Source organism: Nelumbo nucifera, chromosome 6, assembly GCF_055504915.1.
Source record: "Nelumbo nucifera cultivar China Antique chromosome 6, China Antique-T2T, whole genome shotgun sequence".
Taxonomy (NCBI): Eukaryota; Viridiplantae; Streptophyta; class Magnoliopsida; order Proteales; family Nelumbonaceae; genus Nelumbo; species Nelumbo nucifera.
In genome coordinates this window covers 53,037,200-53,058,978 of record NC_142654.1, presented here as the reverse complement: position 1 = coordinate 53,058,978, position 21,779 = coordinate 53,037,200, and the positions used below count along the sequence as shown (strand labels likewise).

The window sequence follows — 21,779 nt, the reverse complement described above, 5'->3', positions numbered from 1 at the left end:
CAATTGCCAAATTCAAAATTCTTAGCGTGGATACGACTTGATCAAGTAATTATGTGTTGGATCATCTCCTTCCTCACTGAGTTGGGCTCAACACCTCACATGAAGTTTAGAAAGCTCTGGAAGAAGCCTATGCCTCTCCCTCATCAACCCGACTACTTCAGTTACGTATGCAACTCATGTCATTGAAAAAGGGGAGTTCGAATATCACTAAGTATATCTAGAAAGTAAAGATTATAGCGAAACAACTGGCGGCTACTTCTGAACCCATGCACAACAGAGATCATCTTCTCAGCATCCTCAGTGGTTTAGGTTCGGATTATGACTCTTTTATTACTTCTTTTACTAACTACTAAGTAGAATTTTGCAACTGTTACATTGTCTGATTTATATGGTCAACTGCTGAATCATGAGTCATTGCTTTCACAAAGACATTCTATAACTGACTTGACCAATTTAAGTGCTACTATGGCTAATAAGCAATAGTTCAGCAATAAACCCCAGCACCTGTCCTCCGATGGCCTCCTTCCACGAAATACCTTTCAGCCAAATTTTAGAGGAAGAGGTTGAGGAAGGGGCTGTGGTGGTGGTGGTGGTTATCCTCATTAATAGAATGGTCAATAGAACCTAGTAATACATTGTCAACTATGCAACAAGGCCAATCATGTGACCTTATCTTGCTATAGGCGATTTGATATCTCTTTCACCGGAGAGCAACCATCCCTAACACAGTCCACTGCATATCATGCTAGCACTACACAATCACAGGTTGATCCCAATTGGTACCCGAACTCTGGTGCTTCTCATCACTTGACTCCAGATCTAAACAACTTGCAAGCTCAATCTGAATATTTTGGGATTGATCAGATCCGTATTGGTAATGGAACATGTTTGGATATTTCTCATATTGGCCATTTTTCTTTTCATCTAAATAGTCGTCTATTTCATCTTAGTGATAATCCTCATGTTCCCCATATTACCAAAAACCATCTTTCTGTTAGGCAATTTTCTCAGGATAACAATTGTTTCTTTGGATTTCACCCATCTTATTTTCTTGTGAAGGATCGATCATTGGGGAAGCCCCTTTTGCAAGGTCTCAGTAATAATGAACTCTATCAACTTTCGCCTATGGATGCATCATCTCCTTTAACTTTTGTTACCAATGGCTTTATTGAGTCATGGCATCTTCCTCTAGGACATCTGGCATTAAAGATCGTAAAGCAAGTCCTTAGTTCTATTGGGTACCCCTCTGTTAATGATAACTTTCAGTTCTATCATTATTGTCAAGTAGCTAAAAGTCATCGTCTCCCATATACTAGTAGTCATCATCGTTCTTCAACACCCTTGGAGTTAGTTTACTCAGATATTTGGGGACCCTCCCCTGTTAGCTTACATAATGGGTTTAAATACTATATTTTGTTTATGGATGATTTTAGTCATTTTTGTTGGGTATTTCCATTGACAAATAAATTTGATGCATTATCTACTTTTCTTAAGTTCAAGAATCAAGTAGAAAATTTCTTTTCAACTAAAATCAAATATTTCCAATCTGATTGGGGAGGCGAATATCGTCTATTGCTACTTATCTTGAAAAATTTGGGATAGTTCATCGTATTTCATGCCCACATGCTCACTCTCAAAATGGTGCTCCTAAACCAAAGCATAGGCATATTACTGAGACTGCACTTGTGTTACTTTATCATGCATCTTTACCTCTTTCCTTTTTGGATGAGGCTGTTCTTATTGTTACCTTCTTGATAAATCGCATGCCTTCTCCACTACTATAGGGTCTTTCTCCTTATGATAAATTATTTGCAAAACCCGTAGACTACAACATTCTCAAAGTTTTTGGGTATGCTTGTTATCCCTTCCTAAGACCCTTTTATCAATATAAAATGGATTTTCGTTCCTCCCTTCACATTTTCTTGGGCTACGACACTTCACACAAAGGTTATCGTTGCTTCAACCCAATTGCTGGAAAGTTATTATTAGCTGTGATTTGGTTTTTAATGAATTAGTTTTCCCTTACACTACCATTACAGCCCCTCCCTCTTCTAACTCTTCAAATTCTGACACTTTTATTACAGCTCCCCCGTTTACTACTTCCCCTTCCGATGAGACATCATCCCCACACTACCACCTTCTTCTCCTTCACCACCACAATCACCATCTTCACCGCCACCTAGGATGAGAAGTATTGACACCATTATGAGAACAACTGCTCCTGTCCCTCATCCAGTTCGATCTCACACCATGGTGACTAGGTCCCAGGCTCAGGGATCATCTTTACTAGCTACTAAACATCCTCTACTAGAAGCGTTACTCTCTTAATGTTCTCTTGAACCATCATCTTACTCACAGGCTAAGAAAGATGCTGAATGGCGTAAAGCCATTAGTGAAGAATTTGATGCTCTTATGGAAAATGGTACATGGACATTGGTTCCCTACACTAGTGATATGAATGTTATTGATTGCAAATGGATATATAAAATCAAACAAAATGCCAATGGTAGCCTTCAACGTTATAAAGCCTGCTTTGTAGCTCGAGGATTTACTCAACAACTTGGTATTGATGTTGGAGAAACCTTCATCCTAGTTGTTAAACCCACTACCATAAGGACTATCCTCAGCATTGCAATTTCTCATAAATGGCCCATTCGCTAAATAGATGTGAATAATGCATTCTTGCATGGTGAACTCTCTGAAAAATGGCCCATTCACACATTCTTGCATGTGCTAAATAAATGGTCCATTCGCTATCAAGGACCTTGGCACCCTACACTATTGTTTGGGCATTGAAGTTGAGTTTACCTCTAACGAACTTCAGCTTTCCCAATAGAAATATATTCTGGACATTCTCAACCATTGCAAGATGGAAGGCTATAAGTCAGTGTCTACTCCCATTCTATCAAATTTCTCTCTCTCCAAGTATGATGGCACTCCTCTTGAAGATCCAACTGAGTTTCGTAGCATTGTTGGCTCTCTTCAATATGCTACTATTATTAGACCGAACATTGCCTTTAGTGTCAACCAGGCCTGCCACTTCCTCCAAAACCCAACTGATGCACACTACGAGTTTGTCAAATGCATATTAAGGTACTTGAAGGGTACAATTACTGATTCATTGAATTTTTATGTCACATCCTCCCCCACTATCCATGGCTACTCTGATGCTGATTAGGCGGGGTACCAAGGTGATAGGTACTCAATTGGGGGTATTGTAGTTTTTCTTGGACCTAATTTGATCTCTTGGTGAGCTCACAAGCAACCCACAATTGCTCACTAAAGTATGGAAGCTGAGTTTAGAGCTCTTGTGGTGTGACAATATTTGGGCTACGTACTTGGTTGCCAACCTGGTCTACGATGCTCACACCAAACACGTTGAAGTAGATTATCACTTCATCTGAGATTGGGTCACAAACGGATCTCTTCTGGTTTGGCATATTTCCTCTTGTGACCAAATCGCTGATATCTTCACGAAAGGATAACCTCAGCCCCGTTTTCTCTCCCTTAAGGCCAAACTCAACATTTCTGAACGATCGTTGAGTTTGAGGGGGCGTATTGGTGATAAGGACTCCATCAAGAATTGCAATCCTACTGAAACTCATAAAGAGATAAGGGATCTAGAAGATGAGACCTAACAGTCCTAGTTTATCTTCAAAACTAACGTGTACTAATCTCTAACTCCAATAGTTGTCTCCTAATAGAACTAAGATCACTCATGTATCTATTAATAAGAAAGATTGTTATTGTTCCATCAATGCAAAACTCAATTCAGAACCTGTTCGAGTTTTATTCACGTCCAGCCTTCTCCTTCTCTTCACCTACTCTTTTGTTCTTCTATTCTGGCAAAATCTTTCAATTCCAACTAATGTGATTATCTGGAGATCATCCGAATTGGTGTTACAAATATCCTTTACTTTTACTTTTGGGCTTCTAAAAAATGTGTGGGAATGGTACCTATCATCACTCATGATGAATCATATCAATACAAGATGTACAAAGATATTATCATTGATATAGAGAGGGGTTTGAAGAGTATCTCTATAGTTAACTAATTATTAGGAGTGGCAAATGGGTGGGTTGGGTTGAGTTGGGTAAGGGTTGAATACCAATCCACCCATATTTGATCCATCAACCCACCATGACCCATCATCAATCCTTGTTATAAGGTCATAACCCACCCTAACCTTAACCCTAACCCACCCATATTGACCCACTTGACCGATCCATGTTGACCCTTAACCACCCACACCCATACTAACCGACCTACCTTCACCTATAAATACAAAAATGGGTTGGAAAGGCCCGTATGCCCAAAATAATAACTTTTGAAAGAATAATCTCTTAAGACTGCCACGTGACAAAAAGGAGTAATGCAAAAGTTGTAGATAAATGCAGACAATAGTAGAAAATTGCAAAAAATACAAAAAATATTAAATTTTGCAGAAATTTCAAAAAAATACCAAAAAATTACAAAGATGCAAAAAAGAATACTAAAAATTGTAGAAAAAACAAAAGGTATGCAAAAAATACCAAACAATTGCAGAAAATGCATGAAAAATACCAGAAAAATGCAAAACTTATGTAGAAAAGCACCAAAAAATTGTAAAAAATGTAGAAAAATACCACAAAATTACAAAAAATGTAGAAAAATACCAAAAAATTGCAAAAAATGCAAAAAATACCAAAAATTACAGAAAATGCAAAAAAATAAAAAAATAAAAAATAAAAAAATGCATAACTTTTATAAAAGTACTTTCGCAAAAGTACTTTTATAAAAGTACTTCTATAAAAGTACTTCCATAAAAGTTCTTCATAAAACTTCTTTCGTAAAATCACTTTTATAAAGTGCTTTTGTGCTTTCGTAAAAGTGCTTTTATAAAAGTGCTTTCATGTAAAAGTGCTTTTTATGCCTTCATAAAAGTGTTTTCATAAAAGTACTTTCATAAAAGTGTTTTCGTGTAGAAGCACTTTTGTAAAAGTACTTTTATAAAAGTTCTTTTTTTCTTTCATAAAAGTGTTTTCGTGTAAAAGTGATGTGGGCGCCGGCAGCAGTAGCAGTAATTTAGTGCAGCTGCAGTAGTAATTTAGTGTTCTCAGCAACAACAATTTAGTGTTCTCATCCTATCTTATCTATTCAGTATTCTTACCTTATCTACTTTCAGTAGCAGGGATTAGTAGGAGTCTTATCTATTCAGTGTTCTTATCTTATCAGTTCAGTAATATGGATTAGTAGGAAGTCTTATCTTATCCTATCAGTTCAGTAGGATAAATTAAGGAAGTCTTATCTTATCAGTTAATAGGATAGAGTAGTAGATTAGCAAGGAGTCCTCCTAAAAGTAGGATTCTACCTCTTGTAATCTCCTATTTAAGGAGCTGATATTATTCAATAAAGGTATCGAAAATTTCAGTCAAGAAAGAGAGCAAGGAGAGTTAGGTGATCTCTTGGACAAATCACCATTAGGGCGCCAAGATAGGTTCATCAAGAGCAGGGAGGAACAAGGGAAAATAGGAGGTTTTCCCCGTGGACCGACCCGTAACGAGGTCCTATTCGTGAGCACTTAACAATTTGGTATCAAAGCAAGGCGTCATGGGTGACCTTGAGCAATTGAAGACTAGGGTTCAGAATCTAGAGCTCAAGATCGTGGAAAACAGCAAAGAGGTGCACGAGATCAAGGACGACGTCCGAGAATTAAGGTGCTTGATGGAGTTGTACTTTTCCAGCAAGGAAAGGAACCCGAAAGGGGCTGCAACCACAACCGGCCGCCGGCTAGATGTGGCAGAATCGTCAGGCGAGCAACAGGTCATTTCCCTAGCGCAGGTTAGCAACACCCAAAATGTCCCGATTAAGCAGGAATCCGGTGTCGTCGAGGTGTTGTAGAATCTTGGGATTGAATATCTTCAAGTTGTTGCAGGTGCTTAGGCAAGTGCTGGTGAAGGAGCTTGTATGCCTCATGTTGCGGCTGCAAATATTGCAAAAGTGTTTGTTAGCTACAGTCAGATCAGATCCTAGGGCTGCACATATCCGGGTGAATCTTGCTAATGCATACTATTTGGATGGTGATCATTGAAGTGCTGGAAAGTGCCAGGAGAAGGCAGCAAAACTGGAGCCTAATTGCATGTCAACTCGATATGCTGTTGCACTTCATCGTATCAAGGATGCGGAAAGGTCTACGAATGAAATGGATTCAATACTCAGAGAAGGGGACTCTGCAACCATTGAGCTTCAGATAGCACGGGCAGGACTTGCCATGGCTCACAAGGCTCAGCATGAAATTGTAGCAACGTTTGGAACTGGACATAATGATTTGATGGAAGTGGAAGAGCGGGCTCTGTACACACTAAAGCAGGCAATAGAAGAGGATCCAGATGATGTGGTTCAGTGGCACCAGCTTGCCCTTCACAATCTTTGTACTCTACAGTTCAAGACATCTCAGAAGTACCTTAAGGCTGTAGTTGGCCGGGACAAAGAATGCAGCTACGCATGGTCAAATCTTGGTATCTCACTACAGCTGTCTGAGGATGAACCCTCTTCATTGGAACCCGATCTAGGAGGGCAAAATCATTCCACCTATTCGGGATTCCTTTGACTGTGTTTTAAGACACCCATCCTGAATTCGAGCTTGAGGACAAGCTCGTAGTCCAGGAGGGGAGTAATGATGTGGGCATCGGTAGCAGCAACAGTAATTTAGTGCAGCAGTAGTAGTAATTTAGTGCTCTCAACAACAACAATTTAGTGTTCTCATCCTATCTTATCTATTCAGTATTCTTACCTTATCTGCTTTCAGTAGTAGGGATTAGTAGGAGTCTTATCTATTCAGTGTTCTTATCTTATCAGTTTAGTAGTATGGATTTGTAGGGAGTCTTATCTTATCCTATCAGTTCAGTAGGATAGATTAAGGAAGTCTTATCTTATCTTATCAGTTCAGTCTTATCTTATCAGTTAATAGGATAGAGTAGTAGATTAGCAAGGAGTCCTCCTAAAAGTAGGATTCTACCTCTTGTAATCTTCTATTTAAGGAGCTGATATTATTTAATAAAGGTATCGAAAATTTCAGTCAAGAAAGAGAGCAAGGAGAGTTAGTGATCTCTTGGACAAATCACCATTAGGGTGCTAAGATAGGTTCATCAAGAGCAGGGAGGAACAAGGGAAAATAGGAGGTTTTCCCCGTGGACCGACCCGTGACGAGATCCTATTTGCGGCCCATAACAAAAAGTGCTTTTGTAAAAGTACTTTCGTGTAAAGGTACTTTTTTAAAAGTGCTTTCGTTTAAAAGTAATTTTATAAAAGTTGTTTTGTGTAAAAGTACTTTTTGTAAAAGTGCTTTCGTAAAAGTCCTTTTCATAAAATTACTTTATAAAATTGTTTTTCTAGAAGTGCTTTTGTGTAAAATTGCATGTGAAATGGAAGTTAATTAAATCTATTTTATTTCACTTTTAATCTCAAAATGAAATGTGGCATAGTGGTTTGGAAGTGTAACGAGATGTAGACGCATTAGGAGGTCTAAGTTCAAATCAGTTCAATTGCTTATTTTGAGATTTGGGAGTATAGATAGAGCTGACTTTGGCCCAACCTATCTTGACCCTAATGGGTACCCTCGACCGAACCCACTTGACCCTTTTCTAGAAGTGCTTTTGGGTGGGTATGGGTGGGCTCCAAGGTGGGTGGGTTGGGTGGGTCAAATGGGTTGGGGTCAAGATTGCCAACCCTACTAGTTATGCAACTCCAGCCAGGTTAATCCTCTAATCCTCTGTATTGGTCCAAGATAAGCTAGAATTATGTTCATAAGAAATCCGACTTATGTTAGAGTGAGAGCCTTCCAAATTCCATAAGGCAATCTATGTATAAACATAAAAGTAGGCTTGTCAATGATACCCAAAAATCCAAGGTTCAATCTGATATCCGATCCAATTATCTTGGATTGGGATGATGCATTTATGTAATAGATCCAATTAGAGGAAAATGTTTTTTCGTCCTTGTTAGTGTGCCTAGAGGATTTAATAGATCCCTTTGCTGAGTAGTTGGCCGAAGGTGGGATTGAGGCTACAATAAGTCAAGATTCTATCTGTAGTTCCTAGCTTATCAAGAGAGCCTATAAATCATTAAAGCTAATTTCGTCAGGACGAGTTTGCACTAAAGTAACAAATGCATCATAATCTATCCCTAGACCATTGAGAGTGTAGTGAATCATGTCCAAAGTAGATAGCGGAGATCTGGATACTGAGAGATTGTCTGATATATTTTTTATTTTCTAGAGATAGGTCTCCGTTGAGTCTCCTTTCTTCAAGGTGAGCAACTGCTTTTTGAGTTGATTGATGCAGGTTTTGGATCTGGGGGCATAAAGTTTTTCCAGGGCCCACCACACCTCATGAGATGTCTTACACCACACCAACTGAGCAATGAATGATTTAGTGAGGGTGGAGAGAAGCCATCCCATGAGTAGTTTGTCTTGCTTCACTCAACTCGTGTAGGCACAATTTTCAAATGTGTTGTTATGAAACTGTCAAGTAGTGCATTCAAAGCTCCCATCAATATAGCCAGTAAGTCTAGATCCAAAGATTATTGGTTCAAGGTGAAATCTCCATAGAATGTAATTCTTTCCATCCATTTTGATGGATATCATGGTGGAAAGATTTCCATTGGGAATAATGAGGGATGACTGGGAGTTTGAGATTGTTGGGGAAGGAGAGTTGCCATTGTTTGATTGTGTAGAGCTTAACATGGTTTGTTGGGTTTATGACTCTGATACCATGAATGAGAAAATATTTTGGGTGAAATTGTTTCAACTCTTTTCGAGTGATTTGAGATTGTATAGTTACACATCTAATATATATATATATATATATATGTTAAAGGAAGGTTTTCACGCTACAGCCCCCACCATTTAGACACATGGCTTTTTCAAATTTGGACACAAGGCTTGTTTGAGAAGTTACTATTAAAGCCTAAAGCCCACTACTACCATTCAGATAAGTGGCATTTTCATTTTCTAGAAAGCTAGACATGTGGCAATTTATGAGAAATTCTTGCTAAAGCCCACAACTCACTATCAAGCAACAGCCCCCTACCATTTAGACACATGGCCTTCTCATTATTTTTAGAAAGCTAGATACATAGCATTTTCTGAGAAGTTGCTACTAAAGCCCATGACCCACTACCACCATTTTCAATCCATTCCTAAAAAATGCAGAAAATGCAAAAGTGGTTATCCACAACCACTTCTGCCTAGATTCTATCAATCTCAGTTAATCATTAGCCCTCTAAGTAGAAAACTATCCATATTCTAATAATTATTGAAAAACTATTTTTTGAAATAAATATTTCTTGAAATTTTAATAATTGTTTAAAATATTAATAAATATAAATTTAATATTATTGATTCCATAATGTAAATTTAACATTACTCTCCGTACTTAGTATGGGGTCATTCACTAGTGTACAACTAATGGAGAGTTTTCTTGAAGAGGAACTCCCTCTTTAGGATAAGGTATAGCGAAAGGATTAGGATAAGAATACAGAATAGAGAAATGATAAAGATAAAATTGAAAATTTAAATTTGAAATGGATGCCGCCTTGTATTATGTGATAGGATGCTCAACAGCAATAATTAAAAAAAAAATACATTTAGATCTAATAACAAATGGAAAAGGAAGATTTTCTATTGAATGGTATTTCCAATTTCAGAATGTAAATTTACATTCTGAAAAATACAGATTTAGATCTAATAACAAATGGAAAAGGAAGATTAAATTTACATTCTGTAAATTTACATTCTGTAAATTTACAATGTTGGAATGCCAACAATACACTTTGAAAAAATTGAGAGACTAGTTTTAATCTCAATCCGCCTCCTCAATTTCTAATACAATGTCTTTCGTTTCACCAGAAGATACAAACTTGGAGAGTTTGGATTTAATGCTGGCCCATTCTCCCATTAGCTTTGACAGAAGAGTGAAAAATCTTTCTTTTGGATCCGAAGCTGCAGAGCCCTTTGAGCTTATAGGCTGGCTCGTCACTCGTGGGCTTGTGGCATAGAATGACAACCGAAGGAGCTTCTATGCATTGATTCATTTTTCCATGGCTGACCTTCCTGAAGATGTGTTACTCTTCTAACAAGCCATTCAAAAGATGGATGAAAGTATCTTCCTTGCAAGGAATCGTTAGCCCACCCATTGGATGATCAAACCCGAATTCTTCCTCTGCCTGACGTAACAATTCTTGGAATGAGGGATGATTCAAGTAGGATACTGGAATAACAAACCTCCTCTTTTCTGCTTCTCCTACATAAACTGCCAAATGACCCTTGGGAACATTGGCCGTTGTTGACCAAAGCGATTGGTTCCTCCCTCCTGAAAGAGAGCGGCGAAGAATCTCCTTTGTGTGAAGCAAACCAGGCAAGCGGAAACCCATGATTTTCAAGGTTACTTGTTGAAAGAAGGATTCACAAGATATTGATCTCGGAAAGAAAGATGCACTTTCCCTTAGCTTGTGTATACTTATATATAGAGAGAAAGGTAGACCAAGGAAATGGTGTGGGCAAGTAGGAGAGCCCACATTATTCATATTAGGCCTTTCTGAGTGACATGCTACATGTGAAACCACATGATTTTGCCTTTTAACTCGTTTCCAGAGATTTGTTGAGAGTGAAAACACTGTAGCATTCATGGTTTCTTGCATTAATTGAGAGCAAACCACCCGCGGTTTTTGGCACACAATAGAAAGGCGGAGGCCAAAAAACTTGTTTGTGTTCCATTCACTCCCATCTCTTCACATGGGCTGCTCCTGCTTATGACTCTCAAATACAATGAACTGATACAATATATAGACAGACATATAGTCTTCATGATGATATCACAGCAGGCGCCCCACATGTACATCTCAACGTGCATTGGGAACATCTCTCATATTTATCATGGGAAATGTTTGTGGGGTGCTGATGTGAACTCCTTCATGATAACCAAATTGCACCTGATCAAAACTAGAAAAAGGGATCATATATCCATATAAATTGTAGAAAGAGCTCATAGTTGTACATAGAAAGAAGTTTGGCGGTTGCTGATAATTGACTGGGGCGGCAAAGCCATGTGAAACCATAACGTCATGAGCCTTGTCCCTCCTTGTGTCCCATCACTATGTAATTACTCTATCTTCAATCTTCACACTTATCATCATCTCTCATCAGTTATTGACAAAGTTATTGTCCATATATATATATAGAGGCCACACTAAACGTCTATCGTTCTCATCATTCCACATTTACACAAATCACAATCTCCAATATTCTCAGAATTCTCTTCCTTCTCTATCAATCCTTCTGTTGTTTGATTTCTTATTCTTGCAATATAATTGTGCCTATAAGCCATGGGTATACGCTTGCCTGGATTGGTTCATGCCAAGATGATTCTTCGACGTTCTTTTCTTACTGCAAATCAATCAACTTCTGCAGCAACAGATGTCCCCAAAGGCCACCTGGCTGTTTATATTGGAGAGACGACCCAGAAGAAACGGTTCGTGGTTCCCATATCCTATTTGAACCACCCTTCATTCCAATCCTTGCTTACTCGCGCTGAAGAAGAGTTCGGATTTGATCATCCAATGGGTGCTCTGACAATCCCTTGCCAAGAAGAAGCCTTCATTCGTCTCACATCCTGTTTGAACGGTTCTTGACAACTATTTAAGGATCAAGGAAGACAGCTAAAACTGAAGTCTGGCCAAGAAATGGCCAATTACATGTAAATATATTTTTTTTTCTTGCAGAAGAGAGTTGAGGAAGAAAAAAAAAAAGAGATTTCTTCCTCTATATATATGAACAATTTTCAATACAAAATTTTCTTCTCATCAATGATCTGAGTTCTACAGGAATAGTCTAATTCTAATTTCTCTTCTTTTCTTCTTTTCAATGGTTTAATTAATTCCAATTTTACATTTTTTAAATTTGATTTGCGGGATCCCACTTCACAATTCCAACTAATGTGATTCATTTCACTCATAATAATCACATCAAGAGAAGATGTACAAAGTAGAATGTATATTAAAAATAGAGGAAAATGGAGAAAACATCTTCTGAAGGGAAATAAGGATATTACCATATACAAGGGTGAGTTCACTCTCTCACGAGTTCACATCAGTGCCCCACAAGGGAGGCGCCCCACAACGCCCCACAGGGGTAGGCTCCAGCCAAGCTGAATTAAATATCTAGCTATTAGATTTCAATTTGATAGAAAAAAACGAGGTTTGAGTTTAAGCTTCAGTTCGATTCGAGCTAGAAATATAAGTTTGAATTCAGCTTGACTCAAATGCTTAGATGTCCAATATTGGCTCAGCTTGATCTTGTATATATGCTCGGTTAAACTCTCAAGCTTCACAAGCCATGTTTTATTGAGCTCGTGCTCGGCCCAATTAATAAATATTGGGTTTGAGCTTAATTTAAAACATGGATTGGCTAGATTTGACCTTGCTTTATTTGTTTGTGTAAAGTAAATTAAGATGTAAAGTGGTATGTGTCCTATCTTATACACAAGACTAACAAGAGAATGAAGAAGATAAAGGGTTATTTGTTTTAGAGTGGAGTAAGAAGCAAGATAATATGGTCCCCTTCACTTTATATGAGAGAAAATTAAGGTGGGAAGAAGGTGGGGCAACAGTTTTTGAAACAAATGAGACAAAATTTACATTGCTAATAACAAAAGATACAAATTTTATATAAGGTAAAAGTGTAAATAATAATTACAGAACAAGAGATGCAAAACTAAACTGATCATAAAATTTTCAGATTTGCACTACAATCAAATGCAGCCTCAATTAAATCTTCTCATAGACTGCATGTATACATTCACAATATATAAATTTCTATTTAAAGGTTTAAATTATTTATACTAAATTGGTTTATGCAACTGTTTAATACATTAGACTGATTGACAAATGTGGTGAGGTCACTTGAACTTGACAATTGGATGAATGGAGAGACCCACAACTTCATGAATCACAAAATGTGTTGGTTCATGTGCTCTTAGAATCTGTTTACTGACATTTCTCATCAAGGATTAATGCAACAGCTTTACTTTATCTTCTTGACCGTGCCGTGCTGTGAAGGGCAGCAGACCCATGTGGTGGTGTTTGTGTACAGACTAACTACAGCCGGCAGGGTTCCATGGCCATGGGCCTTTATCTGATATGGGCCCATATCCATTGTGGTCCAACAATATGAATGCTCTATAAGCTACAAGACAAGAAGCTGCAAATCCAGACAAAGGTGAGCAAAAGCCAATAATTTAAATGGTATTTTCAATTTCCATTGGGAGAAATTCTCCCTGTAAGTTTCCAATGTTTGAATGTCAACAATATACTTTGGAAAAATAGGGAGATTGGTTCCCCCCCTCCTCAACTTCAAATGGAATGTCTTCCGTTTCACCAGAAGCTACAAAATTGGAGAGTTTGGATTTAATGCTGGTCCATCCTCCATTAACTTTGATCGAAGAGTGAAAAATCTTTCTTTTGGATCCAAAACTGCAGCAGCCCTTTGAGCTTATGGGCTCCCTCGTGGGCTTGTGGCATATAGAATGACAACCAAAGAAGGTTCTATGCATTGATTCCTTTTTCTGAAGATGATCTTGTGTTACTCCTCTAACAATCCATTCAAAAGGTGGATGAAAGTGTCTTCTTTGCAAGGAATCGTTAGGCCACCCATCGGATGATCAAACCCAAACTCTTCCTCGGCCTGACCTAATAATTCTTGGAATGAAGGATGATTCAAGTAGGATACTGGAATAACAAACCTCCTCTTTTCTGCTTCTCCTACATAAACTGCCAAATGACCCTTGGGAACATTGGCTGTTGTTGACCAAAGCGATTGGTTCCTCCCTCCTGAAAGAGAGTGGCGAAGAATCTCCTTTGTGTGAAGCAAACCAGGAAAGCGGAAACCCATGGTTTTCAAGGTTACTTGGAAAAAGAAGGATTCACAAGATATTGACCTCGGAAGTTGGTATTAGAAAACACAGAGAGCGTCAACACACTGATAGATCTATTGGAAGTAGAAAATGAAAGATGCACTTTCCCTCAGCATGCGTACACATATATATAGAGAGAGAGGGGTGTAGACGACCAAGGAAATGGTGTGGTCAGAAGGGCATTCGCAAAAGAGTGGCTAGCAGGAGAGGCCACATTTATTCATATTAGGCCTTCTAAGGGACATCCTACATGTGAAATCACATGATTTTGCCTTTTAACTCATTTCCCCAAATTTGTTGAGAGTGAATGCACTATGGCCTAAACGTACCAATATTACATCGTTTCATGCCCCACTGAACCCACTTGAGTAGACATGAAGAGTGAACAACTGATTGATTGTATATCGCCTATATATCCCTTCCATGCGTGTACGTTGCCTCTTGCTTAGGAGTCAAATTCAATGAGCTGACACATATAACAGTCTTCATGATAACCAAATTGCTTTGACTGGGACATCAAAGCCATGTGCAACCATAACGCCATGAGACATGTCCCTCCTCATCGTGGCCCATGTAACTCTGTTTTAAGTCTTCAGTCACGCTTATTGCCATCATCTCTCATCAGTTATTGACAAATCACAAATCACAATCTCCAATGTTCTCAGAATTCTCTTCCTTCTCTATCAATCCTTGTTCTTTGATTTCTTATTCTTGCAATATAAGTGTGCATAGAAACCATGGGAATCCGCTTGCCTAGATTGGTTCATGCCAAAATGATTCTTCGACGTTCTTTTCATACCACAAATCAATCAACTTCATCAGATGTCCCAAAAAGCCATTTGGCTGTTTATGTTGAACATATGCAATCTTTTGCATGCAAATATGGACAAAATGGTTCATCTCATTCTTCTTATCCTTACAGACATCCAGTAGCTTGGAAATGGGATCGATCACAAGATATCATCTTGGGTAAGTGATGTTTGTCATGATTCTCATACATAGGGCTCAAGTCTGAAACTGCATCTGAAGGGATGAGAGATCCTTCCTATGGACGCCCAAAGATTGCGGAATAAGGGGCGAATTTCAAAAATTTTTCTCTCCCTTCAACTGGGAATCGAATTCCCTATTTAGAAAATCATATTTTCAAGGATCAATCTTGAACCATAAACTGAACCAGATCTGAACCAGAAAGGAGTGGGAAGGATTATACCTGATACGGAGAAGTAATATCTCCCAACGAAGGTGTTCACGCTCAGGGAAGGATCCAAAGACTGCTCCCACTGAAAATGGCGCAGTGCAGGTGGAGTAGAATCAGCAGTGTTCTTCTCCAAGAACTCTGTCCTTCGCAAGAATCAGCAAGATGGTACGTGAGCACAACTTCCTTTCAATCCTTTCTCAAAGGACTGGTGTCAAGATCCAATCTTGACTTCTCCCACAACTGGAGATCGAACTGGCAAACAGGGCGGCAAGAATAGGGAGGCGGCAAGAGAGTATTTGTAGGGAGCAGAATTCTCTCTTCTTGATTTCAGCACTAAAGAAGACCTGATGATCTGTGTGTATAGTGTATCTCTAAAGGCTGCCGCCCCCTTCTTCTTTTATAATCTTAAAGGGATCAGCTCCTAATCAGATTAGGAGTTGCTAATCCAAATCATATTTGGGTTAGAAGTTCTTTTAAGTGATAAGGGATAATCCTTATCTTATCTGGAGATCAGATCAGCCATCTCCTAATCTGATTACGAGGTTTCCAGATCTAAATCTTATTTAGATCTTGGACTCTCTAAGTGGATAGGGTCTAAGCCCAATCCTATTAGCTGATCCACTTCAGATTTCGCCCCTTTATTAACTAAATAAACAGCCCAGTTCGAAATGGGCTTTAGGCCCATTAAGCTTATGTGCTCACTTAACCCTCTTAACTGCTGCCCAGTTGGGCTTCCTTGTATGGCGTGGGACCCAAGCATTGATCTACACATCAGCCACATGGGTTCAGCCCAGCCTTTGTTACAAGGCCTGGCCGAATACACTGTTAAAGACAGTGCACCCCCTGAAACCCATCAAATGGGCTCTATGGGCCCAACACTTACCCTAAGAGGTCCCTGGGCCAAGCCACCTTGTAACACCCAGGGACTGTGGGCAGATGCAAGATTAGCCCATCAGGTATTATACTTAATGGTCTTACACTTAACCTCTCAGCCCATAATGATCATACACTACCCGACAAGAGAGGACCTCTCCCTCGGCTGCAAGGAACAGTGTTGCACTCTCCACTCATATGGATCCCGGGAATTAAAACCTTTTGCAAACATTTTAGAAACCATATATATACTTTTATATCTTATATAAAATATATTTTGCAAAACAAATCTCAACGGTTGAAATTGGCTGCCGGCAGTCTTGGTTTCCATCAGTGAGAGTGCATCCCCGATCATTACCTTTGTTCGACAAAGGGGCTGATCCTGTCACTATGATCACCCACTCATATGAATTCTCGGACTGTCCCAACATACGCAGGTTTTGACCCCCGCTAAGGATCTCACTGATTGGTACATCAAAGATAGCCCAATCCGACACCTAGTGCAGTATCATAATCGAGTCTAGGGGTCGGGTGTAACTTTCCAGTTTTGCCCATCAATCTCCAAGGTCTAGGGCAATACTGGAAATCTGGTCCAGTTCATAGATTCAATTAATCCTACACTGTATGTGCCTAGGGTCTCACCCTGGCAGCTGAGACAGGCCACCCCAACCGACTTGGTGGCTCCACAGTGTCAGCCTTGTCAGGATAGGTCTCCCCAGACCGACCCACCGGTTGTGAACATTCAAAACTAACACGAGTCTCATTAAGTGTCCAGTTTAAGGGTATTACATAGAAACATACCAAGGGAACATGAATCAAATATGTATCTTTATTCATTTACAATAAACTCATAAAGTACATCATTCTGATTGAAGCTAAGGGCATACAAAACTGTCTAACAACTCCCACTTGCACTTAGGTCCAATCAGGTACTAGCCGGAGTCCCATGCTTTCCACGTGTTTCTCAAACACTTTTTGTGATAGTGGCTTTGTCAATGGATCTGCTACATTTTCCGCTGACGCTACCATTTGAATCAGGACGTCCCCTCTACCAACAATCTCCCGCAGTACGTGGTACTTCCTCTCGATGTGCTTCGACTTCGAGTGGGCTCGTGGCTCCTTAGCCTAAGCAATGGCTCCATTGTTGTCACACAACAATGGGATGGATGATGTGCTGGACGGAACAACTCCCAACTCGTGAACGAACTTCTTCATCCACACAGCTTCTTTGGCAGCCTCACTTGCGGCAATGTATTCGGCCTCGGTTGTGGAGTCTGCAGTGGACCCCTGTTTGCTGCTTTTCCAGCAAACAGCACACGATCCTATCGTGAAAACATGTCCAGATGTAGACTTTCTATCATCTGGGTCTGACTGGAAATCGGCATCTGTATACCCTTGGATCTGTAGTGAGCTACCGTCGAACGCCAGACAAAACTCTTTTGTCCTTCGAAGGTACTTAAGTATGTTTTTCACAGCAGTCCAATGCTCCTGCCCTGGGTTGGCCTGAAATCTGCTTACTACACTCACTGCCTGAGCAATGTCAGGACGAGTGCACAGCATGGCATACATGATGCTCCCTACGGCAGAGGCATAGGGAACGTCTTTCATGCCATCAATCTCCTCAGAAGTCTTGGGAGACATCTTCTTGGAGAGAGTGACTCCGTGCCTGAAAGGAACTTTTCCTTTCTTGGAGTTTTCCATGCTGTATCTTTTGACTATTTTGTCAATGTATGTAGATTGGGATAATCCTATTATCCGCTTCGATCTATCTCTATAGAGTCGAAGACCCAGTATATAGGAGGCTTCTCCAAGATCTTTCATGGAGAATTGCTGCGAAAGCCATACTTTCACCGTAGTTAACATTCCTATATCATTCCCAATGAGTAGAATGTCATCTACATACAGAACCAAGAAGGTAACCTTATCCCCACTGTACTTCCTGTAGACACAGGGTTCATCCGGATTCTGCTCGAAGTCAAATGATTGACAGCAGAGTTAAAATGGATGTTCCAACTTCTAGAAGCTTGCTTAAGCCCATATATGGATCTGTTAAGTTTACATACCATGTTTTCCTGACCTGCAGCAATGAAGCCTTGCGGCTGCTGCATATAGATATCTTCAGTAAGATCTCCATTCAGGAATGCAGTTTTGACATCCATCTGCCAAATCTCATAATCATGGTATGCTGCTACAGCTAGCAGGATCCTAATGGACTTAAGCATGGCCACAGGCGAAAAGGTTTCCTCATAGTCGATGCCTTCTTTCTGAGTGTACCCTTTCGCCACTAGACGAGCCTTGAAGGTCTCAATCCTACCATCGGGGCCCTTCTTCCTCTTGTAATTCCATTTGCAACCGATTGCTTTTACCCTGGAGGGTGGATCTACTAGAGTCCAGACTCCATTGGCCTCCATTGAGTCCATCTCTACTCTCATGGCCTCCACCCACTTCTGGGAATCTATGTCCAACATAGCTTCCGCGTAAGTCACGGGATCCTCCTCACTAGTCAAGGTTTCCACCAGGTAACTATCTTGGTCATAACCATAACGGACTGGTGGTCTGGATACCCGAGTGGATCTTCTAGGTTGGTCACTACCTGGAACTTGTGGGACATCTCCCACTGCTCCTGAGTTCTCCTCATCAAGAACAACTTCCTAACGATGGGTGTCCAGGATATAGTCGGTTTCCAAGAATTGCGCATTTCGACTGTAGTACACTTTCTGCTCACTTGGGTCATAGAAAAGGTAACCTACAGAGCCTTTTGGGTAGCCTACAAATAGGCAACGACTGGTCTTGGATTCCAACTTGTCTGCACTCGTTCTTTTAACGTATGCTGGACAACCCCAAATCTTCAAGTGTCTGACACTTGGTTTCTTTCCGGTCCAAAGTTCATATGGAGTATTCGGAACCGATTTGGTTGGAACCCGATTCAGCACGTAAATCGTAGTCTCTAATGCGTAACCCCAAAAGGATGTGGGTAACTCTGAGTGTATGAGAAGCGACCGGACCATATCTAATAAGGTCCTATTCCTCCTCTCTGAAACACCGTTAAGTTGTGGTGTAGCAGGAGGAGCTAATTGTGATACTATCCCATTGTCCTTTAAGTGGTCCCTGAATTCGTCAGAGAGATATTCGCCACCTCGATCGGATCGAAGGGCTTTAATTTCTCTCTAACTGTTTCTCGACCTCTTGTCTAAACTCTTTGAACTTTTCAAAGGTTTCAGACTTGTGTCTCATTAGGTACACGTAACCATATCGTGAAAAATCATCTGTGAAGGTGATGAAATACACGTGTTGATTTCGTGTCCTAACACTCAGGGGACCACATACATCAGTATGTATTAGGTCAAGTGTGCCTGTACATCTTTTAGGCTTACCGTTAAATGGCCGTTTCGTCATCTTGCCTTGTAGGCAAGGCTCACAAGTGGGAAAATCTTCTACAACTAGAAAATCTAAAGGACCATCTTTTACCAACCTTGTGATTCGGTCAACACCGATGTGGCCAAGTCGGTAATGCCACAGACACGTGGGATTAACTGTATCATGGGCTCTCTTCTTGGGGATTTCAGCCGGCGTAGTTTCGGTTATATTAGTTTCTAGAGAAGGATGTAGAACATAGAGACCGTTCTCCAGTTCCCCGTATGCGATGAATCTGTTGTTTCTTTTAATAGTAATCGTATTACTAAAGAAGACAGAATAACCATCTGCACACAGTTTTGAGACAGAAATCAAATTTCTTCTTAAATTTTGTACATAAAGATAATCTTTCAGTACAATTATTCCTTCTCTAAAACATAATTCCACGGTTCCTATGGCCGCGGCTGCAACAGTTGCAGTAGTCCCCAAGTAGAGTGTTACTTCTCCTTCACTCAGCCTTCTGCTTACCTTAAACCCCTGCAGTGAGTTGCACGCATGAGTTGAAGCCCCGGAGTCAATACACCAGGACGCAGAAGCTACCAACAAATTGGTTTCTATAACACAAGTTTCGAAGTTACCTTTCTTGGATTCTAGGTAGGCAGGACAATTCCTTTTCCAGTGGCCGGTCTTCTTGCAAAAATGACAGGCATCTGATGCCTTGTCCTTCCTCTGTTTCTTGGGTTTGGTAGCCTTTTTCTGGGGCTTTCTCTTCGCCTTCCTTTTCTTGCCCGATTTACCAGTTTCAACAAGCATGGCAATGGGCTCATCCTTTTTAATCAATTCTTCGGCCCTCTGCAACATATTGCTGAGTTCCTGCAAGCTGACGTTCAGCTTGTTCATGTTGTAGTTCATGATGAATGGATTAAAGGATGGAGGCAGAGAGTTGAGAATAGCATCGATCTGAGTTACCAGATCCAGCCCAGTTCCAAGAGCCTCTAGTTCATTGATGTAGCCCATCATCCGAAGACAATGGTCGTGAACTTGTTGGCCCTTGGACATCTGCACGGTCATGAACTGCTTCAAGACCTTCTGCCGAGTAGAACGATTCTGCTCTTCGTACATTGTCTTAAGACTGTCCAATACGTCTTTAGCAAGTTCGATCTGATCGAACTGCCTCTGAATTGGATTGTCCAAGGAGGCAATGATATAGCAGCGGGCAAGGGAGTTTTTCTCCTCCCATTCTTGGTATTCTCTTCTTCGGGCCTCAGAAGCCCTATCTCCCGGACGATCTGGGGCAGGATTCTTTGCTACCTTGTCCAATTTCTCAGAGGTTAAGACCAACATAAGGTTCCTATACCAGTCAGCATAGTTTGGGCCCTTCAACTTGTTGTCATCAAGTAGCTTTGCAAATGATCCGTTTGCCATTTTCTGATAAAAGAGCAAAAATTAGTCTACGACCTAATTTGATTCATGTTCGTTTCATAGATGTGGATTTTAATCTACGATCCATTTCCATTTATTCATCTCTGAGATTTCCCTCCTTTCTCAGTGATGGAGACTACGGGTTGTTTCTGGAATGCCAACAATATACTTTGGAAAAATAGGGAGACTGATTTTAATCTCAATCCCCCTCCTCAACTTCAAATGCAATGCCTTTCGTTTCACAAAAAGCTACAAAATTGGAGAGTTTGGATTTAATGCTGGCCCATCCCCCATTAGTTTTGATTGAAGAATCTTTCTTTTGGATCCGAAGCTGCAGAGCCCTTTGATCTTATGGGCTGGCTCGTCGTTCATTGGCTTGTGGCATAGAATGACAACCGAAGGAGCTTCTATGCATTGATTCATTTTTCCATGGCTAACCTTTCTGAAGATGTTGTGTTACTCTTCTAACAAGGCATTCAAAAGATGGATGAAAGTGTCTTCCTTGCAAGGAATCGTTAGGCCACCCATTGGATGATCAAACCCGAATTCTTCCTCGGCCTGACGTAACAATTCTTGGAATGAGGGATGATTCAAGTAGGATACTGGAATAACAAACCTCCTCTTTTCTGCTTCTCCTACATAAACTGCCAAATGACCCTTGGGAACATTGGCCGTTGTTGACCAAAGCGATTGGTTCCTCCCTCCTGAAAGAGAGCGGCGAAGAATCTCCTTTGTGTGAAGCAAACCAGGAAAGCGGAAACCCATGATTTTCAAGGTTACTTGTTGAAAGAAGGATTCACAAGATATTGATCTCGGAAAGAAAGATGCACTTTCCCTTAGCTTGTGTATACTTATATATAGAGAGAAAGGTAGACCAAGGAAATGGTGTGGGCAAGTAGGAGAGCCCACATTATTCATATTAGGCCTTTCTGAGGGACATGCTACATGTGAAACCACATGATTTTGCCTTTTAACTCGTTTCCAG

At 40.2% G+C, this 21,779-nt stretch overlaps 4 protein-coding genes across 4 annotated transcripts; 1 reads left to right on the top strand and 3 right to left on the bottom strand.

Moving 5' to 3' along the window:
- Positions 1-9,642: 9,642 nt before the first annotated feature.
- Positions 9,643-10,765, bottom strand: LOC104589693 (uncharacterized). The gene has a single exon (XM_010248094.3). The coding sequence runs from the start codon at positions 10,676-10,678 to the stop codon at positions 10,103-10,105; it is 576 nt and encodes a 191-aa protein (XP_010246396.2). The 5' UTR covers positions 10,679-10,765; the 3' UTR covers positions 9,643-10,102.
- A 418-nt stretch (positions 10,766-11,183) lies between these two features.
- On the top strand, positions 11,184-11,975 carry LOC104589692 (auxin-induced protein X15-like). Its single transcript, XM_010248093.3, has one exon. It carries the CDS (start codon positions 11,363-11,365, stop codon positions 11,666-11,668), a length of 306 nt encoding a protein of 101 aa, XP_010246395.1. The 5' UTR covers positions 11,184-11,362; the 3' UTR covers positions 11,669-11,975.
- A 1,641-nt stretch (positions 11,976-13,616) lies between these two features.
- On the bottom strand, positions 13,617-13,925 carry LOC104589691 (auxin-responsive protein SAUR21-like). Its single transcript, XM_010248092.2, has one exon. The coding sequence runs from the start codon at positions 13,923-13,925 to the stop codon at positions 13,617-13,619; it is 309 nt and encodes a 102-aa protein (XP_010246394.1).
- A 7,325-nt stretch (positions 13,926-21,250) lies between these two features.
- On the bottom strand, positions 21,251-21,559 carry LOC148791059 (auxin-responsive protein SAUR21-like). The gene has a single exon (XM_088890384.1). The coding sequence runs from the start codon at positions 21,557-21,559 to the stop codon at positions 21,251-21,253; it is 309 nt and encodes a 102-aa protein (XP_088746510.1).
- Between the last annotated feature and the right edge of the window lie 220 nt (positions 21,560-21,779).